The sequence below is a fragment of the Temnothorax longispinosus genome, chromosome 2 (assembly GCF_030848805.1).
Source record: "Temnothorax longispinosus isolate EJ_2023e chromosome 2, Tlon_JGU_v1, whole genome shotgun sequence".
In the NCBI taxonomy this organism is placed as follows: domain Eukaryota; kingdom Metazoa; phylum Arthropoda; class Insecta; order Hymenoptera; family Formicidae; genus Temnothorax; species Temnothorax longispinosus.
Genome location: NC_092359.1, coordinates 1,757,757 through 1,782,875, shown reverse-complemented (window position 1 = coordinate 1,782,875; position 25,119 = coordinate 1,757,757). Strand labels below are relative to the sequence as shown.

The window sequence follows — 25,119 nt, the reverse complement described above, 5'->3', positions numbered from 1 at the left end:
CAGAGAGCTAATTATACTCTAATCGATATGAACCTTAAATCCGCGTGAAATCGGTGTCCTATTTTTACGAAATAATCCTTTAATTAAAGAGAGATAGGTCATATGTGATTCCCGTTCTTCGTTTCCCGATATCCTTTGGTACTAATATCGGGTTCTAGGTATCGCGATCCTCCAGTTGTCACCCTTCGCCCTTTGGACGTTGTGTCGGCCGCGGTTCCGTCGCTTTGGCAAACGCCGTCGGTTCTTCGGGGACGGCCGTCCGCCGCCGTCGCCGGCGTCGCCGCCGCCGTCGCTGTCATCGCCGGGGGTGGTGGGTGGCGCGGCTGCGGGCCGCGCGCATGTTTCTTCTCCGATGGAAACGGATCGATGCTGAAAATAGCTCGGCCCGCAGGAGAGTACGAGGTGAGTCGCCTTCGCTTTCGGCAGGGCCTTCGCGTCTCTCTCGACGCCCGCCGTCGCCGTCGTCGCAGCTCGTTCCCAGCGAGAATAAGGAAAATAATTTACTCGAGTAACTCGTCGCCTCCAACTTTCTGTCTGTTCGACCTTCCGCATCCGGCGCGGCCGCCGCCGCTGCCGTCGACGTCGCTGCCGCCGCCGCCGTCGCCGCCGTCGTCGTCGTCGTTCTTCTCGAGTACGCCGGCTGCGAGTACCGGAACCTCCTCGAGCCGCGACCCGCGACCCAAATCGAGCGGGATGACGCGGAAAAAATGTGCGCCGTATCAACGTGGCTGATGAGGCTGAAATCGTGAGTATTGCACACAATTCCCCCACCTCCCCGGGTTTAGCGGAGCCGCCGTCGCCGCCGTCGTCACCGCCGCCGAAAGGCGGACGAAGGGTGCCACCCCCGGTGGACGGCGGGCGCTCTCGCATGTTCGCTGGGATTGATCGCCGCTCCGGCATCTCTCTCTCTGTAATCCTGATCGCGCAGCGCCCTTGAACGCCGCATTATTTTATTTCCGTAGAATTTGCAAGATTCCCCGCGGCCGCGGCCGCCGAGATGCGACCGTGTCCGGTCCTCTCTGTTCATTGATCTCACAATCTCACGTCGTCACTTCGGCGTCCGATATACGTAATCGCTATACTTATTACGCGAATCGCTTTGCTCCAAATACGAAGGTAGCGCTCTGTCCACGCGTTCGCGACTAGGACGAGACGCGTACGCTGCAATTTCGAACGGAATTTACGTAATCTTGAACGTAATCCCGAGTCGCTGAATTCCGTCGTGGTATCCATGATTACTAGTTGCACGTTTAATTAATGTCGCCGCAAGTCGATGGCTCGCGCCGCATCTTACGCGTTAGATGCTCTAGATATAAAATAGAAAGGATAAGAAAAGACCAATTGATGTTCCGTGCATGTCGCGGGAGCAGCGTCGTTAATCGTAAATCGCACTGCTTTCACGTATCTGCAACATTTCCTTTAATCTTTCCTTCGACTCCTATCGGTAGTGCTAGCTTCAAGGACCTTTAGTTTGATTTATGAGATAGTAGCTTAAAACGATATATTTCTATTCCAGTGACTGGTCATTTTATCGGAATACTAGAGAAAGGGTATGGAATAAAAATTTTGCTTTCTGGTTCCAGTTTCTCGAGCATGCTTATTAAAGCCCCTTGCACAATGCCAGGCAACAGGCAATAGGCACAGAATTTCCAACGTGACGGAAACTCCGTGTCTATATTGCCTGTGTCACTGTTTATTCTGCATTTATGCATGATTTCTGATTTCTAGTCCTTGTTCCTATTGCCTGTTGCCTGGCATTGTGCAAGGGGCTTAATTTGTGTTTTAGAGTTAAAAATTCGCACTCAAGCATACTCCGAGATTAACGATTTGAGCAATTAAAAAGTTTTATACGAAGGAAGATATCCGTCTTCAGAGCTCTCGAGGAACTGAAATGTCACAGTGTCGCAGACGCCGCTCGGTGATTTACTGGAAATGGAATTTAACTCGTAACCCGTTTAACTCGTAGACTCCTTTAATGCAAAGTACGAATTATATCGGCCCAGCCGCCCACCGCTCCCTTCGGAACTTGTTCGGCGCAGATAAAATTAGATGCGGCGGAGCACTCGCGTGTTATTTCTCGCTGTCGCCCGTGCGTCTTGATGAATGTGGCCGTCGCGTCGCGGTGACGACTCACGGTGGCAAGACCTAAGAACGCGGTGGACTGCAACGAGTTACGAGACTTAAGGAGACCGTGATCGATCACGGTGCAGGAAAGGTCGTCTTCGGCAGTTTTCGTTTCCCACCTTGTCCCCCAGTGATCGACTGCATCGCGAGGGCAGCGTTTAGCCAGCTTCTCACTAACGCTGGCATTTATAGAGTATTGATTTTTATCGTCGCGTGTGTTGCGTATTATCTCATATCTCTTCGAATTCGTCACGTTTCTTTTGTAAAAATGTTTCTCGCGGTTGTCGCATTGCAAATTGTAAGTGCTCCGATATTCTCACATAGAGAAAAAATTACTTTAGATCGTCCGAAAAAAATTCGCAGATAACTGTATTATGCTCGTTTTATAACTTGCACAAGTGGTATAAATTTTTATAAGCATGTAAAATAGACACGTTCACGTCGTTATCCGTTTTTTGAATATTGTTGTTTAACTGGCGAAATTGTTACAATCGAGAAATGAGATGTAATCGCGATACGTTCAAGTTTCTGTCATTCAGGAACTTCGTGACACAGATTTCCCGTAGAATCAGTAGCGTGTGTAAGTGACAGGTGCATACAACTGCTGGTAAAGCTCCCGAGGGATATCATTTCAGTTACTACACGCTGCCTTTAGGCAATCGGCGCAATCAGTTGCAATAACTATATATGACAGATGCAATTGATTTCACATTGAATGTGAATATTTTCGTATGACGGTATGATTTTAATTAAATAATAAAGTAAGACAAAGCTTTAACGAATATCGTTCAATAATGCCTTTGCGCCAGATTACTTTTTCCTGTCCTACTTTCATTTAAATATTTTATCGAGCACTTTTTTATTTCACGCTCAGGTAACCTGAAACTTATTAAAAATATGGTGAAATTAACGATAACACCTACGGTATCTAATGTTTATGAAAATACGTTGTTCATGGTTTGAATGAAAGAAGAAGTTTTTGCATACGACATTATCGCGACCAATTTTTAAGCAGATTTTCGCAGACTTCGTAGTTGAAAGTTTTCTATTTATAAAACTGTAGACGTGCCGTTTTATTTGTTTTCTTTATCCGTGATCTTGCCTCATGAAATAACTCTTTGCAACAGAATTTAAGAATTGTTCTTCGGAAAATCTGATATAATTTTTCAGCACACAGTTCGTGCACTTATAATTTATAATTTGTTATTAAACTTTTAAAATCGCATAATACATTAATTATTATAATATAATACATATACCTATATATGTATATTTTGCAATAATACAGAAAAGCATTAAATAAACATATTTATGTCAATATTTGATTTATAAACAATGACATATTAACAGATACGTAATATGTAAATATATGAATTAGAAATGTTAACTAATTAATTAAGCTTCTTTTAGTAATGAATAATAATTGCGTCCCAATTATACTGTATACTCCCTAATAGTATCTCTATTATTGAAGACCATGTACTGTTCCTATTTCCGAAGTATCTTGTCGTGTCTTGCATCCGCTCGTCAGTAATATGTAATATCGATTCTCGTATCGATTTATCGACCGGTATCAGAAAAATACTGTCCAGCAGACGAAGATAAGTGCGGATAGGCCATTTGGGATTTTAATTAACGAAGAGATGAGTGTATCCAGGTGCATCAAATATTTATGATATGCATAATTTATTTTTGTTCGGCTGTGCAGAAGAGGCACTGACATAAGCCGTAGTCGATCGCTTTAATCTAGAACGTCTAACAGGAATCGGTTTGACCTAAGCGTTATTGCAAAGTTTAAAAATTTCTTCACGACGGCCTTCCATTACCAAATATTTATATATTTTCTTTTATTCTTAGATTATCTCGTGCTATTATATTCACTATTATATTTTCTCTTATTCTTATCTCGTATTCCATTATATTCGCGCATAATACGACAGTATCGCACATCTATTATGTGCAGGCGGCAATTCAAGGTTTCCCGACAACCATTTTCTTCGACCATTTTCTGCGGATACAAGAACAGGCGTAAAAACGATTCACATTCAGTTTTAATACATTAATTGCTCGCCGCTTTTGCTTTAAAGCTTAGATTTACAATCTAATTTATTCGCAATCTAGCACTATACTAATAGTTAATATTAATAGCATACGCGATACACTTGCGATATTCCGTAACACAAAGTATATGCCGGCAGTACAGAAGAAATTTCTTCCCTTCGCCGAGATCAGCGGCTTGCTCGCTTCTTCTTTCGCGTATCGATTATAATTTCGTGACACACATATACGCGAACTCTTCATACAATATAAACATGTACGTGTGCATCACCACAGCGCGGACCAGGGCTAGCCGGGAGTTGCTCGGCGACCCGTGACGAAAACCTAACTACGTCGAGGGGTTCGTGCGTGTAAAAGGGTGCTCTCACCGTCGCGGAGAGCGATGCATAGCACGTGGGTCACGTACAAAAGACAAAAGTGTCACACATTTGAGAGTTTTACGACCGAGAGGAGGTGCCGCTTTATCCTCCATCCCCTTTAATATGCGTAATACCTCTTCCATCCAAGGGACGCACTTTAGTTCACGCTTTTTCTCCCGAGGCTCGTCGCTCGAAAAAATAGCTTAAAATAGAAAATACTATACTACGTTTATCGTATTATTGATGATTCGCTGCTGCATCGCACGCCGGCGCCGGCCGGTATATTAATTAAATTCTATCGACACTCACGAAGTTCGGTGTGTGTTCAATTAAAATGCAAATACGCACGTGTTGTACGATCATAAGCTTATTATAAAAGTTGGCGTGTATGATTTGCAATCTATCAAAATGCATTCGTGATATCCAGCTTAACATAGGATAATAACATGAGATGCGTTAGAGAAACCATTTGTGAATTGTTATTTCGACATTTGCGTAGCGCGTTATAGTTCAATAATGTAGGATTCCAGCCGTTCTCTCATTGGGATATACATCGCATTGTTACCGAATCTATCACGAGTCATCGAATGTCACTGAAATACGACGGAAATATCTCGTTGGAATTCTGAAAATGTAACGCGAAACATTTCTCTCGGCGAATTTAATCTATCGGGTTTCTATACAAAGCTCAAACTGTATCTCTCCGACGATTTTGACGGGTTTGGCAGGTTATTTGTACGGAAGTTAGACGTCGTCCGTGGAGCATATCTCCGAAAAACTCTTATATTCCGTTTTATTTCGACCGATCGCTATTTTCGCTTATCAAACGGCTCAAGTATGAGGGGAAAAACACATTCGGTTACTGCACTGCGATCGATCGGCCTCTTTTGGCAATGATCCCGCATTGCCACTCTCTATTCCGAGACGTAGATTTCTTTCCAATGACTCCATATGATTTTTAAAGCATTTTTATAGCGTCTTAGTTATACATATGAACATAGCACAACGAAGAAATCTTAATTATTTATCCCAAAATATAGAATAGAATTTTATTTTTGCATTGTACATTTATTCGTAAGATTGTACAGTTTGATTGTAAAAAACACAATTAATTATTTAGTTCCCAAAAACCAAGAGAGTGATTCTTGCAAATTTTTATCAGATCTATTAATAAATTCTTCACAAATTACAGAATAAATTTTTTTTAATGACATTTTCGCGCAGTAATCTAGATTTCTATTTGCAGGAGCCTCTCACGCACCACAGTAGGTCTTAGAGGATGCACAAGTTAGCCAAGGGCCTGAAGAAGAAGAAAAAGCCGAAGAAGGGCAAGAAAGGGGCGGAGGAAGAGGAGTTCGATCCGGAGGAGCTCGAGCGTTATCGGCGCGAGCGGGCAGAGGCCCAACAGAAAGCCGAGGAGGCCGGCGAAGCGGCCAAAGGTACCGGATCTGACGAGTGGAAGAAGTTCCAGGCTTTGACTGCTGGTGTCGATTCGGTCTTGAGGAAGACTCAGGATGACCTCGATCGGATAAAGTCTACCTCGTTCTTCCAGCGAAAGGCACCGTTGGAAGAGAAAAAACCGGACGAGGCGGCGAAGCAGGAGGACAAATCATCGTCAAAGAGGTGGGTGGGCTTCGACAAGGAGGGTAACCCAATCGAGGCCGCGCCGGAGATCGACGGTCAAGAAAGGAAGGAGGGCAAACCGTTTGTCAACGAGGACGGTTTCGTAGAAGTACCGGAGGACGAGGATGAGCAAGAGGACTCCGCCGACGAGGATATCTTTGACACCACTTACGTCGACGTTCTTCAGAATATCGACGTTCAATTAGCTTATATACCGGACAGCCCGACCGAGGAGGAGGCTGGGGACGATCCCTTCGACACCACCAACGCCGACAAGGTTCTCCGTACAGTCGATAAAAAGGGCAACAAGCTAGTCAGCTTAGGCAATGCTGTTGAGGTGTTATCGGGAAGGATCGACTATGTAAGCACGTGCAAGATCACCAAAGGCAGGCGACCTAGAATCCAGCAGGATCTATTGTTGGACGACTTTGACGAGGCGGAACAGCCGTCGGCGGAAGCCGTTGCAGCGGAACCGACAGAAGTAGAGAAGACTTTGCTGGATGACGACAGCGATCTTCCCGACATCCCGGTTGACTTGACGAAATTACCGCCTGTGTTTCCAAGGCCAGTCAGCCCGGTCACTCCAACACCCGTTCAGGAGAGTACAACCTCGACGACCACTGAAAAGACATCAAATGGTCCGCTAGATATTTCCGAATTCGAAGTTCTGAAGGAAAAGACGGTCTTGGAGGAGATCCCCGACTTGGATGACGCTGAATTTGATCTAAACGTCACGCCAAATGAGTCGACTCGTCTCGAGGAGGCCGAAGATCCATTCGCCGCGAAAGAGCCTGAAACGACCGATTTTCAGACGGAGATAATTGAGGCCAGCTTCGAGGCAGCGACCTTCGTCGACGAAGCCGATCCGTTTGATACTACATTCGCGGATAACATACTACCAGGTAAAACAGAGCTGAAGTTTATCGAGAAGGAGCTCGAAGAGCTGCCCGTCTCGGAAGTATCCATATCACTGACCGATCCCGCTGGCTTAATCAGAGATTACGAAACTGGTCGGCTGAAAGCCCATCGTGATACTTTGCAGAAAGACAATCATGATACTTTGCTGTCATCCAAGAAGGATCTGCTAGGCGGCTCGACCACCGATCTTAGTCAGTTGGCGGACGAACCGATCGCGCCTGTTGAGGAAATCACTTACGTCGATCCCTTCGATACGTCCGCGGTAAAGGAGCTACCACCCGGCAAAACAGAGCTCAAGGTCTTAGAAAAAGAATTGCTCGGCGAGCAATCCAGCAGCTACGTCGAGGACGACAGCGATTTTGATCCGAGGAAAGATGAGGAGTCAGTAAAGCCATTGCCAGCAAAACCACCGCCACTCAGACCATCCGCGCCGGTTAAGCCTGTGTTCGACGTTAACTTCGAGGAAGACGAGAAGATCGAAGCGACACCGACGAATTTCGAGAGAAAAGCTTCTCGGCCGGAAGTCCTCGAGCTCGCTCCGACCAAGACCGTCGCGTTTGAACTGCCGACGCCGTCGAAGAGACCTGACCTTCTCGCGACTTCCGAAGAGGAGAAGACACTACCCTCTAAACCGCTGACACCGTATTATTCCCAGAAATCCATAGAAGAGTCGTTGCCGATAGAGGACGACGAAGTAGATGTCGATCCTTTCGACACTAGTTTCGTCAATAACGTCGCGCCGGGCAAAACAGAGCTCAAACTCATCGAATCGGAATTGTTGAGGCAGGAATCTAAGCTGCCTCACAGTTTGAGCGACCACGACTTCGATCCGAGGTCTACCGCAGAACCAATTAGGAGACAAAGCGATTTCACGGTCACCTCGGTCGCGCCGAGCAATCTAAAGCTCGCGCAGCTACAATCGTCGCTGATACAAAAAGTCGAAGAGGAAGTGATCGTGAAACGAAAACCTCAGAGGCAAGAAAGCTTGTTGGATGCGGAAGTCGAGGTCGACGCGAAACCTCTGACACCTAGGATCGAGAGCAAACCTATCGCGGAAGAGGAGGAGATCTTGTATTTGGATCCTTTCGACACTTCTATCGCGACGAACATCCTGCCCGGAAAAGCAGAGCTGAAGATACTGGAGAGTGAGTTGCAGCAAATTCCTCAGCAACCACCGCCGCGTCCTAATCTACCCATCAATCTACCCACCGTGGTACCTGTCGTTGCCTCAACAGTCCCGGAAATCGACGACTTCGATCCTAGAGCGGACGAGGTAAAGGAGTCTAAAGACTTTCTGTTTTTAGACGGGCAGGATACCGGCGACAAAGTGTTGACGCCGATGCAGAATAAAGATTTTACTTTGGACGACGACGTGGATCCCTTCGACACTAGCTTCGCTACTATCGAGCCTGGACGGACCGAATTAAAACTGCTCGAATCTGAACTGATGAAGTAATACCGTCAGTCGTTATACAGCTCCATTTCTTCAGAACCTTTAGAATAATCTTTTGACTATGTGTTTGTTGAGCCGTTCAACATAGATGTGCGCGTTAACTATCTCTTTTGAAACTGTACAAGAGATTATTTAAATGCTTACTCTCTACTCGTTACATACGTCATCAATAATCTCTACATACTACGATCAAACGGAAGAGTTCGAAAAATATTTGCACTGAATGACGAATCGAAATTGTACCAAGAAATATTTACCTAGAACGCATAGAATAGACATAAACAGTCTAAAATTAGTCTATTCTATTCTGATGGAAGTACAGTTCAAAAGATTTCGCTCAAGCCTCAACAATTGTTACAGTTAATTCTTGACCGGAGTTTCTAAGCCAATTCAATCATGGATCCCAAGGGCGGAAATCCGTTCTTAATGGATGATTACGCGGCGGAGCCGGGGGGCGGCTTGCCCCCGCAGCCTTCCAATCCTTTCCTTCAAGATTTCACCGATTCGGCAAGTTCCGGCGCAGGCGAGAATCCTTTCTTAAATTTCAGCAGCGGGCAAACGTACGAACCACCAGTGTCCGTCGACTCTACCAATCCGTTCGCCTCCTTTGGCATTGAAAGTACCGCTCCGGACACCGATTTCGGAGTGACCACCGACACAAATACGCCAGCAACCGACGTCTTCACTAGCCAGTCATCCAATATCTTCGTCACGTCCGAGAACGCGAGCGTGGACCTGTTCGGTACGATGACGACAACGACGGCCGAGAAACAACCGGCGACAGTCGTCAGTCCACCGCAGCCGTCTCCGGCGGCGACACCTCCGTCGAGAAACGGAAAGCCACCGCCATCGAGGCCACCCCCGCCGAGGCCGCTACCACCACCGATACCGCCACCGGTACAACCAGCTTCTAAGAACACGAAGGATCTAATACTGTCGGTTACGGGAGCAATGGACGCTACCTCGAACCACCTTCTGGATCGTTTGCAAGCAACCAGAACGCCCAGCCCCACGCTGATGCACTCCCCGTCACCCACCCCGGAGCACAGCTTCGCCGATCTTCTGGACGTCGACAGCAACGTGCCGGATCTGATCTCGGACGATAAGGTCATCGAGCCGCCGAAGAATCAAGATATCATGGATCTTTTTGACGCGCACACTGATGTCACCTCAACCTATATCTTCTCTACTTCCATAACCACCACGGGTACTACCAGTCTTGTCACCGGAGCCCCGATAACCGCCACCACCACCAAGGATAATCCTTTCGCGAGCATGAGCGAGGAGGCGGTGGTCCCGCAAGCGCAAGCTGCCTTTGATATGGAATATCCGGAAGATATCATCAGTAGCGAGAAGCGGCCTTCAATGACCTCTGCGACTCCTTTCGCAGCCATAGAAACGGATGTCGAAAAATCTGGCACTGTCTTGGACCTTGCGGAACCTGCTCCTGTTCAACCAGTGTCGACAGCAACCGCTGAACTCTTCCAAGGTTAAAAGATTTCTTCTCTTACTTGTGAATGGAAAAACAAGAAAAATTATAATCTAGAATAATATTATATTGTTTTAATATCTTACATTTTGTATATTGTAACTTTATATTTTTCTTATAGAAACAGAACAGATTTCCACCGCTGCTGATGCAAACTTTTTCTCTATGACCGACACAACCACGGCAACGCCCTTCGGCGTAGCCGAAACCACGCCCGCAGCTGCACCGTTTGCAGCTGCAGCTCAGCCCTTATTTGCTCCGTCGGAGATCACGCAGCCTGCTTTTGCCTCAGACTTACTGGGTGATTTCGGAGAAACGACCAAGGAGATCAGCAGCGGTCTGATCTCCACCAGTCCAACCCCTGGAACGGAGTTCCCCGGAAACGAGGCTTATCGACCCGAAGAAGAGTTAGATAACTTCGCCGCTACGACGAAAGCGATCGAGGATACTGGCGACTCATTCGATGCTTTCGCGTCGAAATTCGATAAGGCCGCCGAACCGGAAACCAACGGTAAAGATCCCTTCCTGGATCCCTTCGGCGGCGGACCAACCGCTATGGATACCTCCAGCGACGGTAGGTGGACAAACGCTAGCTTATAACTTTATATTTGTACTTAACTATTTATTGCAATAACCATTTTCCCTTCAGTTTGGGGAGACTCGTCAGTAGGTGGATCGGCGATCACCGGTTTTGGAGAATCCGACGGTTTCGATTCTTTTTTGAGTATGACGGCTCCACCGCCAGATACGAAAGTGAAAAGATCCGAGTCCGCGGAGTCGGACGAAGGGCCCGATTTCAGTGTATTTATCAAGTGAGTCAAAGGAAAAAATTACTGACTTTTGCTAAATCATAGATAAAAAAATTTGAGATTGATTTATTTCTGATGTTGGTCGTTATAAAATTATATTCGGTAGGATCGTCGAAGAATTACGGACATTTACACTATGGCTTAACTTGGCAGCACAGTTAGATTCAAGAATGCAATACTATTTCTAACATTAATGCATATTTAATCAGTCCTCTATTTATCTCTTAGACCGAAAGAAGGAGATCAGATGACAACAACGGAAGGCGGACCTGTACCTACGTTAGCGCCGCCGCCGAAAAGTCCGCAGATCGCCGCGTATACGGATTCCTCGCCGCGATTTAATCCCTTCGATAAATCCGGAATCGCGCAAGACGCCGTGGTATCCGAAACTGCACAAACAGCCGAAATGGCTAGGACGGATTCTCAGGTATTTGCACTAAATTATACCATCGAATGTCGCATTGCTTTAAATTGTTTCTTTATGAACATTTTCACGCACAGCTTTTGTTTATTCGTTCTTTAATTATAAGAGCATAAATATAAAATAGTTATGCAATACTTATAAGATGCAGCAAACATATTCATTGAGAATTCTATATATAAATGGAGTAAAATATATATATTTTTTTTTACGAGAGAGAGGAAATAAAATCGGTTAATAAACCAAGCTAGCTTCTTACTCTGTCTTCTCTTATTCTATATTATAACTTAAATAAATATAAATAATTATGTAAATATTTCGACCTGTAATAAAATAAGGTCATCTTTAGTGCGCTGATACGAACAACGGAAATTTGAATAAATAATTCGTTAATAGAGTCCAAAAAATACGAACGCAATTTGAAATTTATTGCAATGCTTACAATTTTTACAAGTATAGTACTGCAATTTGTTTGGCTGAACCATTTGATGAGTCTCGAGATATAGAGTTTAGAATTACGCCGCTAATCCTCAAGATTATAAAATTTTGTTATAGTAAAAAACTGGCGTCATTACATCAAAAGAATTTAAAAGAATTAATAACCATCTTATTAAAAAATTGTTATCCTACAAATTTCATAATTCCTATGATTAGAAACAAGCTCAAGTACCTTTTTTATAAAAATGACAATGAAATAAATGGAAATAATGACACCCTGGTATCTGAGATTGTTACATTGCAATGTGATTTATAAAATGAGTTATATTGACCGTGAAATTTCATACGTAGGACAAATAACGTAGAAAAAATTATAACTAAAGATAGTTTCAGGTTTAGCAGGTTAAAAATCGAAAGAAATAAAATAAGCTAATAAACTACAAACTTTGTTGTGTGTAATTATTCTCTGTATTATAACTTAAATAAATACGTTAATAAATATAAACATTAATATGTCAAACATGTGTACCTGTGCGTTGATACAAACAACGGAAATTTGAACACACAAATAAGTCGCTAATAGAGTCCGAAAAATACGAACGCAAGTTGAAATTTGTTACAACGCTTACAATTTTTGTAAGTATTATAGTACTGCAATTTTCTTGGCTAAACCGTTTGGTGAGTCTTGGGATGTAGAGATTGTACCGCTAATTCTTAAAATTGCTACGTCAAATTTTCTTCTGAACAAAGAACTGGAATGGACCGGAAAAAATTTAAGTAATGTTGAAATTCTAGGTATAAGAGTCAAAAATAAAAAAGCTATACAATTTAGAATCATGAATTTATAATACATTATTGTTAAATTTAACAATGTTGCGAATAAGAGAAGAAAATGACAACCGTATCTGAAAATCGGAGAGCAAATTTCCATAAGAAAACAGGAACCAAAAATTTGTGTGTGTATCATACGAATGTTACTTTGTAAATAAGAACGTTGGAGAACGATAACGAAAAAGAAAGAAGGAGTGGGAAGGGGTAGGATTGAGACAACGTTTTGATAGGATAGATGTAGAAAGAGGCGGGTATTAGGAGAGGGATAATAATTTAAGGATAGAAAGATATGTATCTGAAAGTAACTCTGCGCGCGCATCACTCTGCTTATTTAAACTATGACTTTATTTTTTATATAAATAATTTCTGAAGCGACTTTTTTTTAGCAAAAAACAGTTCATTATCTAGCATTTGAACACGATCTCGTCAAATTCGTGATTTGTCATAAGACTAAAAATGACGGAAGGAGATCTCTTTTTTCAGGAAACCCCGCCTACTCCCTTGTTCGACGAAGACGTTAGCCAACCGCTCGAGGATTTTCCGAGGATAACTTACACCGGCGACGGTTGGGAGATGCAGTTGCGACAGCCAAACAAGAAGAAGATCACGGGGCAACGTTTCTGGAAGAAGATCTTCGTCAAGCTGGTTTACCAGGGTGACAATCCAATCCTTCATTTGTCCAACAATAAAGACGACAGAGATCCATTTCAAGAATTACCTCTGCTCGCTTGTTACTCGGTGTCAGACATTGGCGCCCAACAATTCGATCAGTACGGAAAGATCTTTACTGTAAAATTGCAATACATTTTCTATAAAGAGAGGCCTGGCGTGCGACCTGGTCAGGTCACGAAGGCTGAAAGAATCACAAACAAACTCAGTCAGTTTGCAGCGTACGCTATTCAAGGAGATTATCAAGGCGTCAAAGAGTTTGGAAGTGATTTGAAGAAATTGGGTCTTCCTGTCGAACACGCACCTCAGGTAAATTATTTTAGTTTCTCGATACAAATCACACGTTTAAACGAACGTCAATCGGTGCGATTAATATATCTGTATGTATTGCGTAATTATCGTAAAAGGCTCAATTTCTATAGTAACGCTATATAATAATAACAAGCTTAATATACAAACTTAATATAGTATGTAATAAGCCGCAATTCATATTAAATTCTGTTAAATATTTCATGTTGCTTACAGATCTCTCAGTTATTCAAACTTGGTTCCCAATGTTACGAGGACATGAAACAATTTTCTTGCGCTATCGAAGAAGCTCTCTTTAGGTTATCGGCTCATCGCGATCGGGCTTTACATTACAAAATGGAGGAGGTCCAGGTAACAGTCGTGGATGAGGTGTATGTCGAGCAGAACGCGGAGGGTCACGTAGACAAGCAGATCGCGCGTGTTCGTCTTTTCTTCCTGGGTTTCCTTTCCGGTAAATATCTAAGCAATTGCGAATATATTGTGCTATATTCTAAAATACATTTAAATAAAAAAACATTTCTATTTAAATATATTTCATGCGTTCTTATCATTTACGTTACAATTACGCATAAAACAAACTCATTTCATTGTTTAGGTATGCCCGACATAGAATTAGGAATAAATGATATGTGGCGACAGGGTAAAGAAGTCGTTGGTAGGCACGATATCATCCCCGTCGTAACGGAGGAATGGATTCGCCTAGAGAACGTTGAGTTTCATTCCTGCGTTCAACAGGACGAGTATGAAAAATCGCGGATAATAAAGTACGTATTTAGGGTAATAAAAACGATAAATACGATTTTCCTCGAATGAACGCTAATAACTCTAACAATTTTTTGTTTGCAATTACGAATAAGCATGACAATCGTGATAGGATTAAATTTCTTCATGACGAATAAAATTATCCTTATTTTAAGAAATTAATACAATCTGGCTCGTCTTTAACAAACGTGTATGTTTTAACTACAAAACTAAAATTATTTTATATTTTACTAACTATTCTAATATCCTACTAACATATATCTTCTAAGGTTCAAGCCGCCTGATGCATGCTACATTGAATTGATGCGGTTTCGCGTAAGACCGCCAAAAAATAGAGAACTACCGCTTCAGCTAAAAGCTGTTATGTGCGTTACTGGGAACAAAGTAAGTTTGTTCTTTCATATTTTCAGTAAACTTTCCGTTCAGTAAACTTTCTAGTATTTAAATAAAAGCGGAGACTTGTTGATTTTAGCCATCATCGTATCTTGCTTCTATCTGTTATATTAGGTAGTATTGTCAATTTCCGTTCTAATATAAAAATATTATATATAAAATTTATCTTTATATAAAATTCTAGCTTTATATATAACATTTTTGTTAAAATTTCTTTTTATTTTTTATTTTTTTCTTACAACACGTGGCAAACTTTCATAACGATGTGTTTGTTGAGACTACATCATTTTTTATGCGTTTATTATTAGGTGGAGTTGAGAGCAGATATTCTCGTGCCTGGTTTTGCATCTAGAAAACTAGGCCAAATACCATGCGAAGACGTGATGGTTCGCTTTCCTATACCTGAGTGCTGGATCTATCTCTTCAGGGTCGAGAAACACTTCAGGTATGGGTCGGTGAAATCGGCGCATAGAAGAACGGGGAAGATTAAGGGTATCGAGAGATTCTTGGGCGCCGTCGACACATTAGAACCGCAGTTGATGGAGGTAACTTCCGGTCAGGCGAAATACGAGCATCAACATCGCGCCATTGTATGGAGGATGCCCAGGCTGCCGAAAGAGGGGCAAGGTATTGCCTATACTTTTCTATTTATTCAGTTAAAACTGATTAATTACTAACTCTTATATTTATTCCACAATTAATGTTAAAGAAACTTCCATTTATTTCATTTCGTTTTGTGAACTGAAGAAAAAGGATTCGGGAAATCTCAACGATATATTTGCTAAACGCAAGAATATTTTGGTTCTGCATAAGGGTAGAACCATCACGCGGAATGGTTTAAATATACCGCGTGTTCAAATCATCACCCAAACGATTCTGCTGGCTCTCGCCCAATTTCAGTTATTTGCGGTTATTTCCAGGCGCATATACGACGCATCAGCTGGTTTGCCGTATGGCTCTCACTTCATACGATCAGATCCCCGAAAATCTCTCGGAATACTGTTACGTGGAGTTCACGATGCCGGCGACGCAGGTGTCCCATACGACCGCGAGGAGCGTCAGCCTCCAGAACAGCGACAGTGACGCGCCCCCAGAAAAGTACGTCCGAAATTTGTCGCGTCACGAATACAGGTGAGTTCAGAAAGATTATTCCAATATTAGAGAAATCATATAAAGCAAAAGTGCGAAACTTTCTCAGTATGTCTATAAATTATTCGATTATTATTAATGCACCACTTGATGCTCTTATGAGAAGATGATTCATCTAGTTATTTAGCATCCTTTTTTGCTGGTCTCAGATGTTACCGCACACATGATACTGTATTATTAAAACATTATAGAGTGGGGATTGAGCATACGCAGGGCGAAGGGCCGGGAGCATACGTTGCGGCGACGATTGCGAAGAAGATCCCCGAGACCACGCCGGAAGTTCAAGAAACGCCCGAAGCGCCGGCTGATTCCGATTCCGACTCCACGGAGTAACATGGGTAATCCGTCGCTAAGTCAACGTCGATCGTCATTTTGTTGTAATAATTAGTACGTTACGTAAAAGATAGGAAACTCCGCGTTACGTAAGTCGCGATCGCGGTATAGAAATTTTCACATACCGTTAAACTCAGTCATTTAAGGGATAAACATATAACTAGTATCTATACTGGTTATATGTATGATACTTGACTAGTACTATATCATGTACGTCTCACTAGTCTGTATAGAGAGAAAATTCGCGAGAATCTGCAACGGGATGTTTCGTAAGGTTGCCGATAGTTATAATAAACGGCGGATAATCATTCTGCATGTGCGAAACCGTTACACTTCGTGCGGTCGCTTATCGGTCGAAATTGACCGAACTAGTCGTTACAGTTGAAAAAAAAAGAACCGAACCAGATCAGCAAAGACTAAAATATTCGATTTACGAGACAGCTTATTGATCCTCGAACATATGCTTAGTGAGGCCATAGTCGGAGCCATATTACAGACTGAAAAGATAATTTGCCTGACATCTTTGAAACGAGACTTGTAAATATATAAATTAAGGTAAATGTATCTATGCCTGAACACGTGCCTATTTCTGGACATTTTTATTATTTTAGTTCTTAAATAAGTTGTAACGCGAATTAAAATCAAAGAATCAAAGATAAAAATATTTTTCTCGTATTATATTTTTATCTTTGATTTTAATTATTTATGCTTATTTAAAAACTAAAATGATAAAGGTGTCTAGACATAAGTCTTAAGTGTCCCGGCATTGGTACATTTATTCCCTTACTCCCACTTTTTAGTCACCGGGATTCTCGCATCTACTTGAGACTTAGGATTGAGTGTAACTTTTCTTTCCGATCCTCGAATCAATCGCTCTGGGACCGTATTCTCGAGACTGTCCTAATGATTTTCGTATGCGACTTTCTATTTGAAAAGCATTGAATTTCGCATGCGAGTTTCATGAAAACAATTCGAGAATAGGGCCCCTGATCAATGTTCGCAAAATAATCTGGCAGGCGAACAAAACATCTCGTTCGTATTCGCGCGCAACATAGTGGTTAACGAATTAAATAATTAAAGAAAAAATAATTTGACATATGGAAGGACAATACCGCTTTTTCGTTTCATTTAACTTGTTAAGTCATAGAGCACTCGCGACGGAAAGCTTTGCGTTCGTGAAATGCGTTCATGGGGTTTTAAAGATTTATCGATATCCTCATCGATATGTGCAATCTTAATTGAAATTGTTGATATGAAAGAACATTCGCGTGCTGTGTACTTTTTAAAGATAGCGTATCCTAATTGCCTATCCTATATTCGAGAGATCATTTGGATTATCTAGTACCTAAATTTTTCTGATTTATATTATGGAGACGGTAATTTTTTCACTTGCATATTATACGTAGAACTGAAGTTCTCATTTAAATATTTAAAAACTTTTAATTACAAGAACCGTTCCTAAATCTAGCATCGAATTTTCATGAATTATTGAAATGGAAGACCACCCAAAAAGGAAGATATATCGTTAAATACGTCGTCGTCGCGATCAGAGAGCAATGTGACCTAGATATCATTATTTTATAGACACGACCATATCTCATTGTTTGAGCTTATAGATGATCTTTGTGTACCGTTATCTAGTCGCTAGTAAATACTAGTTATAAATTAAGTTATAAATCCATTATTATAGTTAGAGTCTACGGTTAGAGTCTGTGAGACAGACGCAGCGTGCCGACAAGAATGAGATCAACAATTAGGTTAACAATTAGGTCTAGATAATTCTAGAACGGCGGTGTTGTGTGTGTATAATATTAATTCAGTGTAAATGCGGTAAATGCGGTAGAGTCTTGCGATAGGTACGTCTTGTCCTCAATTGAACATACGCAGGACGGAAAGCCAGGAGCATATTTAGTGATTTCGAAGAAGATCCCCGAGATCACGCGCCGGTTCGAAAGTTTAAAAGATGTCCGATGCGCCAGCCGATTCGGATTCCGACTCTTCGCAGTAGCATGGGCAATCTGTCACTAAGTCAACGTCGATCGATCATTTCGTTGTAATATATAATTAGTTTTAATAATTAATACGTTACATAGGGGTAGGAAAATCCGCGTTACGCAAGTCGATCGGTATGCAACAAGTCGCCAAGAAGTAAACAATATAGCTATAGGCTACTAATACCATATCATATACGTGTCACTGATCTATATAGAAAGAAAATTCGCGAAAGTCTGCGGGATGTTTCGAAAGTTTTTCGATAGTTATAATAAACGGTGGATGATCATCCTGCACATACGAAACCGTAACACTTCGTGCGGTCGCTTATCGGTTCAAAATTGGCTGAACCAATCGGTGTTGCAATTGAAAAAAAAAACAATTATAGATTAACAAAGACTAAAGTATTTGGTTTACAAGACAGTATATTGATCTCCAAACGCACGCTGAGCGATTGGTAAGGTAATCAGAGCCATACAAGACTGAAAAGATAATTTGCCTGATATCTTCAAAACGAGAACTGTGAATATTATTCTCGCTTTTTAATCACCGGGATTCTTACATCTACTTGAGACTTGGGATTGAGCGTTACTTTTCTTTCCGATCCTCGAACTAATCGTTATAATGATCGTCCGCATAATAATCTTGCAGGTGAACACTTCACAAAATATCTTGTTAGAATTCGTGCACAATATTGTTTGTAAAAAAAAACTAAATAATTAAAGGGAAAATAATTTGACATATAGAAGGATAGTACCGCTTCTCCGTTTCGTTTAGCTTGTTAGGTCGTAGAGTCTGCGGTTAGAGTCTGTGAGATAGTTTGCGGATAGCAATGAATTATCGACAATTCTAGAACGACGGTGTTCGTTGCGTGTGTAATATTAGTTCAGTGTGAATGTGGTGAATGCGATGGAGTCACATGCGAGAGTACGTTCAGTTGACAATTGAGCAGACGCGGGACGAAGGGTCGGGAGCATACGTTTTGGCGACGAAGAAAATCGCTGAGACGGGAGTTCAAGGCACGTTCGATGGGTCGGCCGATTCCGACTCCTCGTCCTAACATGGGTCATCCTAACAATCTGTCCTAAGTCAATGTCGCTCGATCGTTTCGTTGTAATATAATTAGTTGTGATAATTTGTACGTTACATAGGGGGTAGGAAAATCCGCGTTACGCAAGTCGATCGCGGTATGCAGAAATAAATGGCCTAACTAGTCGTTTAAGCGGTGAACATATAACTAGTATCTGTACTAGTTATGACGTATGGTGCTAGGCCGTAGTATTAGTATTGTATTTACGTGTCACTAATCTGTACAGAGAAAAAATTCGCGAGAATCGGCAACGGAATGTTTCAGAAGGTTGTCGATGGTTATAATAAACGGCGGATTATCATCCTGCATGTGCGGAACCGCAACACTTCGTACGATTATCGCTTATTGATTCAAAATTGACCGAACTAGTCATTGTTACCATTGAAAAAGAAAACAGAACCAGATCACACAGCAAAGTCTAGTCCTCAACAATACTCATGTAAGCAGTAATAGTAATCGCGAATAATTAGTCTGTAAGTGCTTGTAGCGATAGCCCGCTGTGAAATCTAGATGTAAGTTTACGTTCGTAATTATTATTTTATTTTTATCCTTCTCGGTCGGTACGTAACGCTACCGACTTGTGGCAGAAAAGCAGCATCACCAAAGATTAGGATAAAGGTTGTACTATGCGCCGTGTTATGCGAGGTTTCTATCGTATACGTGAGTATACAGAGAGATCTCTATTAATTATAATATATAGCCTGTTGTATGTAATCATATACTTATATATACATATATCTTGTATAAAGTAATTCTAAGGTATTTAAACGATTATAGAGACGTAAGTTTCAGTTGTGTTTTAAATTTTTCGTTGACGCATTTTCAAATCCTGCGAAAAAGGTCAGGTTCCAATGTCAAAGAGTTCTTCTAGTCCCTAGCTGTTAAGGCAATCGTATGACACGGACGAATTTGTCGTCGATCATACGTTAGTTAATAAGCTAGATTAGGGATCGATTTTAAGCGTCAATAATGACAATGGTGACCAACCAAAGATAGATTAAGCGCGCCAATTATTATTAATTGCTACTCTGATCTTCGGCGACGTAAGTCAGTCTTTTAAAAATCTATCATAGAATCGCCCTTCTGTTTAGCGGAAACTGATTTGATTGAAATGTTATTATTTTGAACAAGTGGACAGGATAGTTTTCTAAAATAATGAAAACATAAGTGTATAAAAAAACGGCAGCAACATATTTTACCAAATGTTTTTTTGTACGTATTAAGCCTGATCTACAATGTGTTCTTTGCTTTCTGTTTTCTGCTCTTACCTTTTTGCGACTCTCGCATTTCGCAATTCCGTCGCGTAATGCGATGTTTTTTGTTCTCTGTCGCCCAAGATAAAAATTGACGAACTTCAGAAGAGACAAGAAACATCACGTTACGCGACGGAATTGCGAAATACGAGATAGTCGCAAAGAAGTAAGAACAGAAAACAGGAAGCAAAGAACACATTGTAGATCAGGCTTTACATTTATGAAGTCAAATATCTTTGACTATGTTTGTAACGTGCTAAGTTACGTAATTTTAACGTTTAAATTTTTTTTCATACAACAGACAAATTTCTTCGTAAATAGAAATGTTCGTACAACGATTCGTCGCGGTGCTGAAATTTTCAAGAGAATGCGCGCAAGATACTCACAAATTCAACTCGGGAATTTTGAAATTCCCCGCATTTTGAAACGGCGCAAAGCTTTTCGAGCCACGGTGTCGAGGTTTGCTTGAGTTTGGTGTATCTAAAACGGATTTTGGGCAAGTTCTTCTTCACGGAAGCTTGCGCCAAGACGTGACGTTTCCAGCTCGTGATCTCAAAATATGCGTAATCCTATCGTCGTATGATCCAGAACGGCGTTCGTGTATTTAAGCAAAAGAGAAAAAAAAAAGAAACAAAAAGCATAAATACAGTTAAACGTTGCATGTATAGATTTTAGGATGGGATAAGTATAATAAGTTATGTGCGTGGTTCCGGCGTGTTTACAATGACTCTGGGAAAGAATGCGGAGAGAGGAGATTTATATAAGCGATGCGAATTGGATTTTGAACATTTAACGAAAGAGAATCGATACTTGTCACATGTTTATTACGATTTTGCCCGCGTCTGCTTCCTCGACAACTTTTCTACGTCAAAAAGAAGAAAAATTGTGAGAAAGCCAGATGTGCAATTATAAAGAATGTTATGAAAATCGTCTCTACAAGTATTACACTTTATAAACGACTCATTATATAACGCAACTTGTTAATTTCATTTACAATATTTTAATACGATCATACGCGATGCGTTATACGCCTCGAAAGCTCATTATAATGATACGATATGTGTATAAAACTCACGTGTTTCGCGAAATGTGATGGTACTCCCTATTTCTGTAAAAAGTATAGCTTCGATGTTAGCATGTATGCATTGAATAATTGGAAATAGGCGGGAGATTATATCATCACTATCTCCATCGCCATATACATAAATGTGTCATATGCATATACCGATCGGGCCATCGAGAAGAATAGAAAATTATTTATCTATTACTCCATCCCTGGAGGAAAAAGCATTATTATATCTTCGTATAAATTAAATAGGAATCGTAGGCAATATATATATATAGTTCTAAACCCTGTTGATCCGACCGTAACAAACAAGTTGTAAAGGAAATTAAGCTCTGTAATAATATAATCGTTGTCCCTATCGAGAAATGTTCTGTACAGGTGAAAAAAAGTCTGTAAAGATTAAGTTTAGTCACGCTTTTTGTGAGACCGACATGTAATATTTAGGAAAAAAAATAAATAAAGGCAGAGTATCGTGACAGGAGGTGTGTGACGTAGATGAGAGTGTAAAACGTGTGTCTCCTTGAGAATTGCTTCTTCTTCAATGTGCACGCGATCGCCCTTAAATGAGATCATCGGAGAAAGCTTTGTTGCAGTTCGCGCTTTTTTATCGCGCGACTGTATTTTGCTACGACAAACCGAGAGCGAATGAAGCACTGAAAATACAAGTCGCGGTATGTACTAGTTCCAAGTGGAGCAAATTTAAAATTACTAGTGTTGAAGAAAGAAAGTACGGCCAACGCGAAGTAATGATAATCGTAGAAGATTCTTCCGATGTCACATCGTCTATCTGGATTATGAAAAGCAAGGCGTTTCAATTCTCCTGGTTTAAATTTTCTCGAAACTGGACTTAATTCACTTGCATTTTCAAGCTTCAGGCAAAGAGCTTTTTGTATTACCATTGCGAGGACACCACGTCATACAGCGCTCGCAAAATCACTCTCGCGTCTATCTGTGTTTAAAATGCTAAATAGTTTTGCCAAATCGCTTTTAAATGATTGTTTTTAGAAGCACGTTGTTACAAGCCAAGAATTCTGTAAGGTTCTAAATGTGCTCAAGGCTGATAGGTTCTCAGCCTATTGTTAAGATATAGTAGAACAGAAATATTAAGATAAGTATATGTTGTAATTTACGCGTTGCTTGTGACTGTTATACTGACGGATGATATCATTTAAGAGTTGATCGACATCAGGGTTAGTCAATGCGAGAGCGAAGCGCTGAAACGAATGTGTATTACTTGATCATTTCGTCGTGGCAGATATAGTAATGTATACCAAACATGATCGAATAAATAACTTACGTTACATATCGTAATCCAGAGCTTTTTATAGAATTACAGCACGCGTGTTCCTTCGAGGCTACGCAAATACGTAAATCGCCGCAAGAAGTATATATAATCGCACTCACCAGTCATACCATCGTGCATTTTGACCAATTTAATATAATACGCAGGATATTTCTTTTAGATTTGTACGTAAATGGTGGCTGTCCTCAGAAAGTCCTCCCTTTATCGCGGAAGCTTCGAGGTTAATTAAGAGAAACATTGCGTTAAAAGCTGCAAAATATATATGTATATAAGTTAACGCGATATGAAAGTATAAACCAATGTTTCTCCGATTTAATTTAAGAATACACAAATTTCCGGAGCTGGTGAAAAATTTCCGGCACTCTTCGTGTGCTTTTATAACGGGAATAAGATATATATATATATATCGCGCAGGGATAGTAATTAAACAATGCGATTGAGATATTGGACATAATTCAAAATATTGCAATTAATCGCTCACTTATAAATTTTCTTACTGTTAATTACTGCAGGTGTGAAAAAATCTCTATGTACAACATATAAGTTTGTAACAACGTGAATCTGATCTGCAATCAATTGCTGCTAACAATTCTCCGGGTATTTATTTTTACGCGAGATTCATGGCATAATAATACAGTGTACGCGGTATAGTTGATAATGTAACGTTAATCTCCACCGTTTCTATAGCCGTAACCCGGAAGCCTTTCTAGAGCGATCGCAACAACGAGAGAGAGAGAGAGAGAAATGTTATCAAAAACATATAACTTCTCCTTACGAAAATCCTTTGATTTAATTAATGTGCAGTATTTCTCGCGAGACAAAAACATAGAAATAACTTAAATAAGATCGTTATTCGGAAGAGCAAATTAGTGTGTATACGTTTCTCTAGAATAAAATCTCCAAATTACGGAAGGGAGGAGACGATTATACAGATGTGACTTTCTATTAGAAAACATCTGGAGTAAAATTAATTAAACGGTCGAACTTTCACTTTGAGAATCTGGATTCGAGCTAACTACATAATTAGCGATTGACATTCGAGCGGACAACATAAAAATGGCATGAAAGAACGCACGCTTTCTGATATCAATAGTTGTCTTAAAGAGGAAGTTCTAAAGAGGAAGTACCAACGTTGAAGGAAAGTTTGGACTAAACAATTTCGGGATGCTTTGTATCAAGACGTTTAAGACACGCAACACGTTACAGTTCACATAAATCTTGCGTTTTGAGTGACGTGCGTGTGCTGCTGCGAATATAATTTTGACACTCAAAGAAAAGCTAATTAGTTTCATAACGCAGCTACATAATATTCATAGTGGTGTCGGTGTAATACGTGTAACTATATTGTACGTGTACACACGTGCCGCGTGGAGCTCATGATTCGTTAAATTAACGCAGATTAACGACAGGTGGATTATTGTATAACGTAGAGAGCGTGGACGAAGACTTTTCGTTCCGGTTTCTCGATCTGTTTTACGGTTCGAGACGGTATATTGGCCCTTTAAAAACGGAAGAACGTTGCCATACCAATAGAATAATGTATATAATGCGTGTAACAATAATAATTCCCTGCGAATATAAAAGGAGAAGTACTGAATCTCTATAATCTCTATAACTAACTTATTAAAAAAATATATATACACATATATGGATGTGCAATTATATAATGTACCTATAATTATATACTTTATGCGTGTATCTATTACTTTAATTGTATAAACTAATATTAATCCAATATAATCATATGATGTATACAAAGAGTACCAAAACAAATGGTATAGAATTATCTCAAGAAATTTTTCATGTATAATAATTTACAAGTGTGAGAGAGAAAAGAAGAGAGAGAGAGAGAGAGAGAGAATGCGCGCACAGACCATTTTTGAAAACAAAGACAAAAAAATGTAGCACTGTTAGCAAATGGTACGGACGATAAATTCTATGTATCGATAAATAATATAATATTGTTTAAGGAATGAAAAGTAAGTCGCGAAATTATATTTTCCGAGTAACATTCACGATCTTACGATTGCGCTGCAGCCTTCCATTGCAATTATGTTGCCTATGTCCGTTTAGTTTCCTTATGTTAGAGAGCAAGTAGATAACGCGAGAGTTTTGAAGTTACTCAATCCCTAATAGGTACACTATAATCTTTAATAAGACACTAGATGGTACGAAAAGATGTGGTTGTTACGAATTATGATTAAAAAAAAAATGTAATAAAAGAGATATAAATGGCATATTCTATGTTATCGGTACTCGTACGTATATAATGATTAC

The 25,119-nt window shown here is 40.7% G+C and overlaps 1 protein-coding gene across 1 annotated transcript; it reads left to right on the top strand.

Annotated features, from left to right (window-relative positions):
- The first annotated feature begins 34 nt into the window (after positions 1-34).
- Positions 35-25,091, top strand: LOC139809062 (uncharacterized). Its single transcript, XM_071771676.1, has 13 exons — positions 35-745; positions 5,788-8,536; positions 8,921-10,024; positions 10,146-10,598; positions 10,674-10,836; positions 11,062-11,260; positions 13,007-13,501; positions 13,718-13,952; positions 14,097-14,265; positions 14,533-14,647; positions 14,965-15,283; positions 15,577-15,787; positions 15,997-25,091. The coding sequence occupies exons 2-13, from the start codon at positions 5,821-5,823 to the stop codon at positions 16,136-16,138; spliced, it is 6,321 nt and encodes a 2,106-aa protein (XP_071627777.1). The 5' UTR covers positions 35-745; positions 5,788-5,820; the 3' UTR covers positions 16,139-25,091.
- Positions 25,092-25,119: the final 28 nt, after the last annotated feature.

Excerpts from the sequence above, each read along its gene's own strand:
- LOC139809062 (XM_071771676.1), top strand. The coding sequence starts at position 5,821 with ATGCACAAGTTAGCCAAGGGCCTGAAGAAGAAGAAAAAGCCGAAGAAG. Across the intron at positions 14,648-14,964 it reads TGTGCGTTACTGGGAACAAA|GTGGAGTTGAGAGCAGATAT; the intron begins GTAAGTTTGTTC and ends GTTTATTATTAG. Across the intron at positions 15,788-15,996 it reads TTGTCGCGTCACGAATACAG|AGTGGGGATTGAGCATACGC; the intron begins GTGAGTTCAGAA and ends AAAACATTATAG.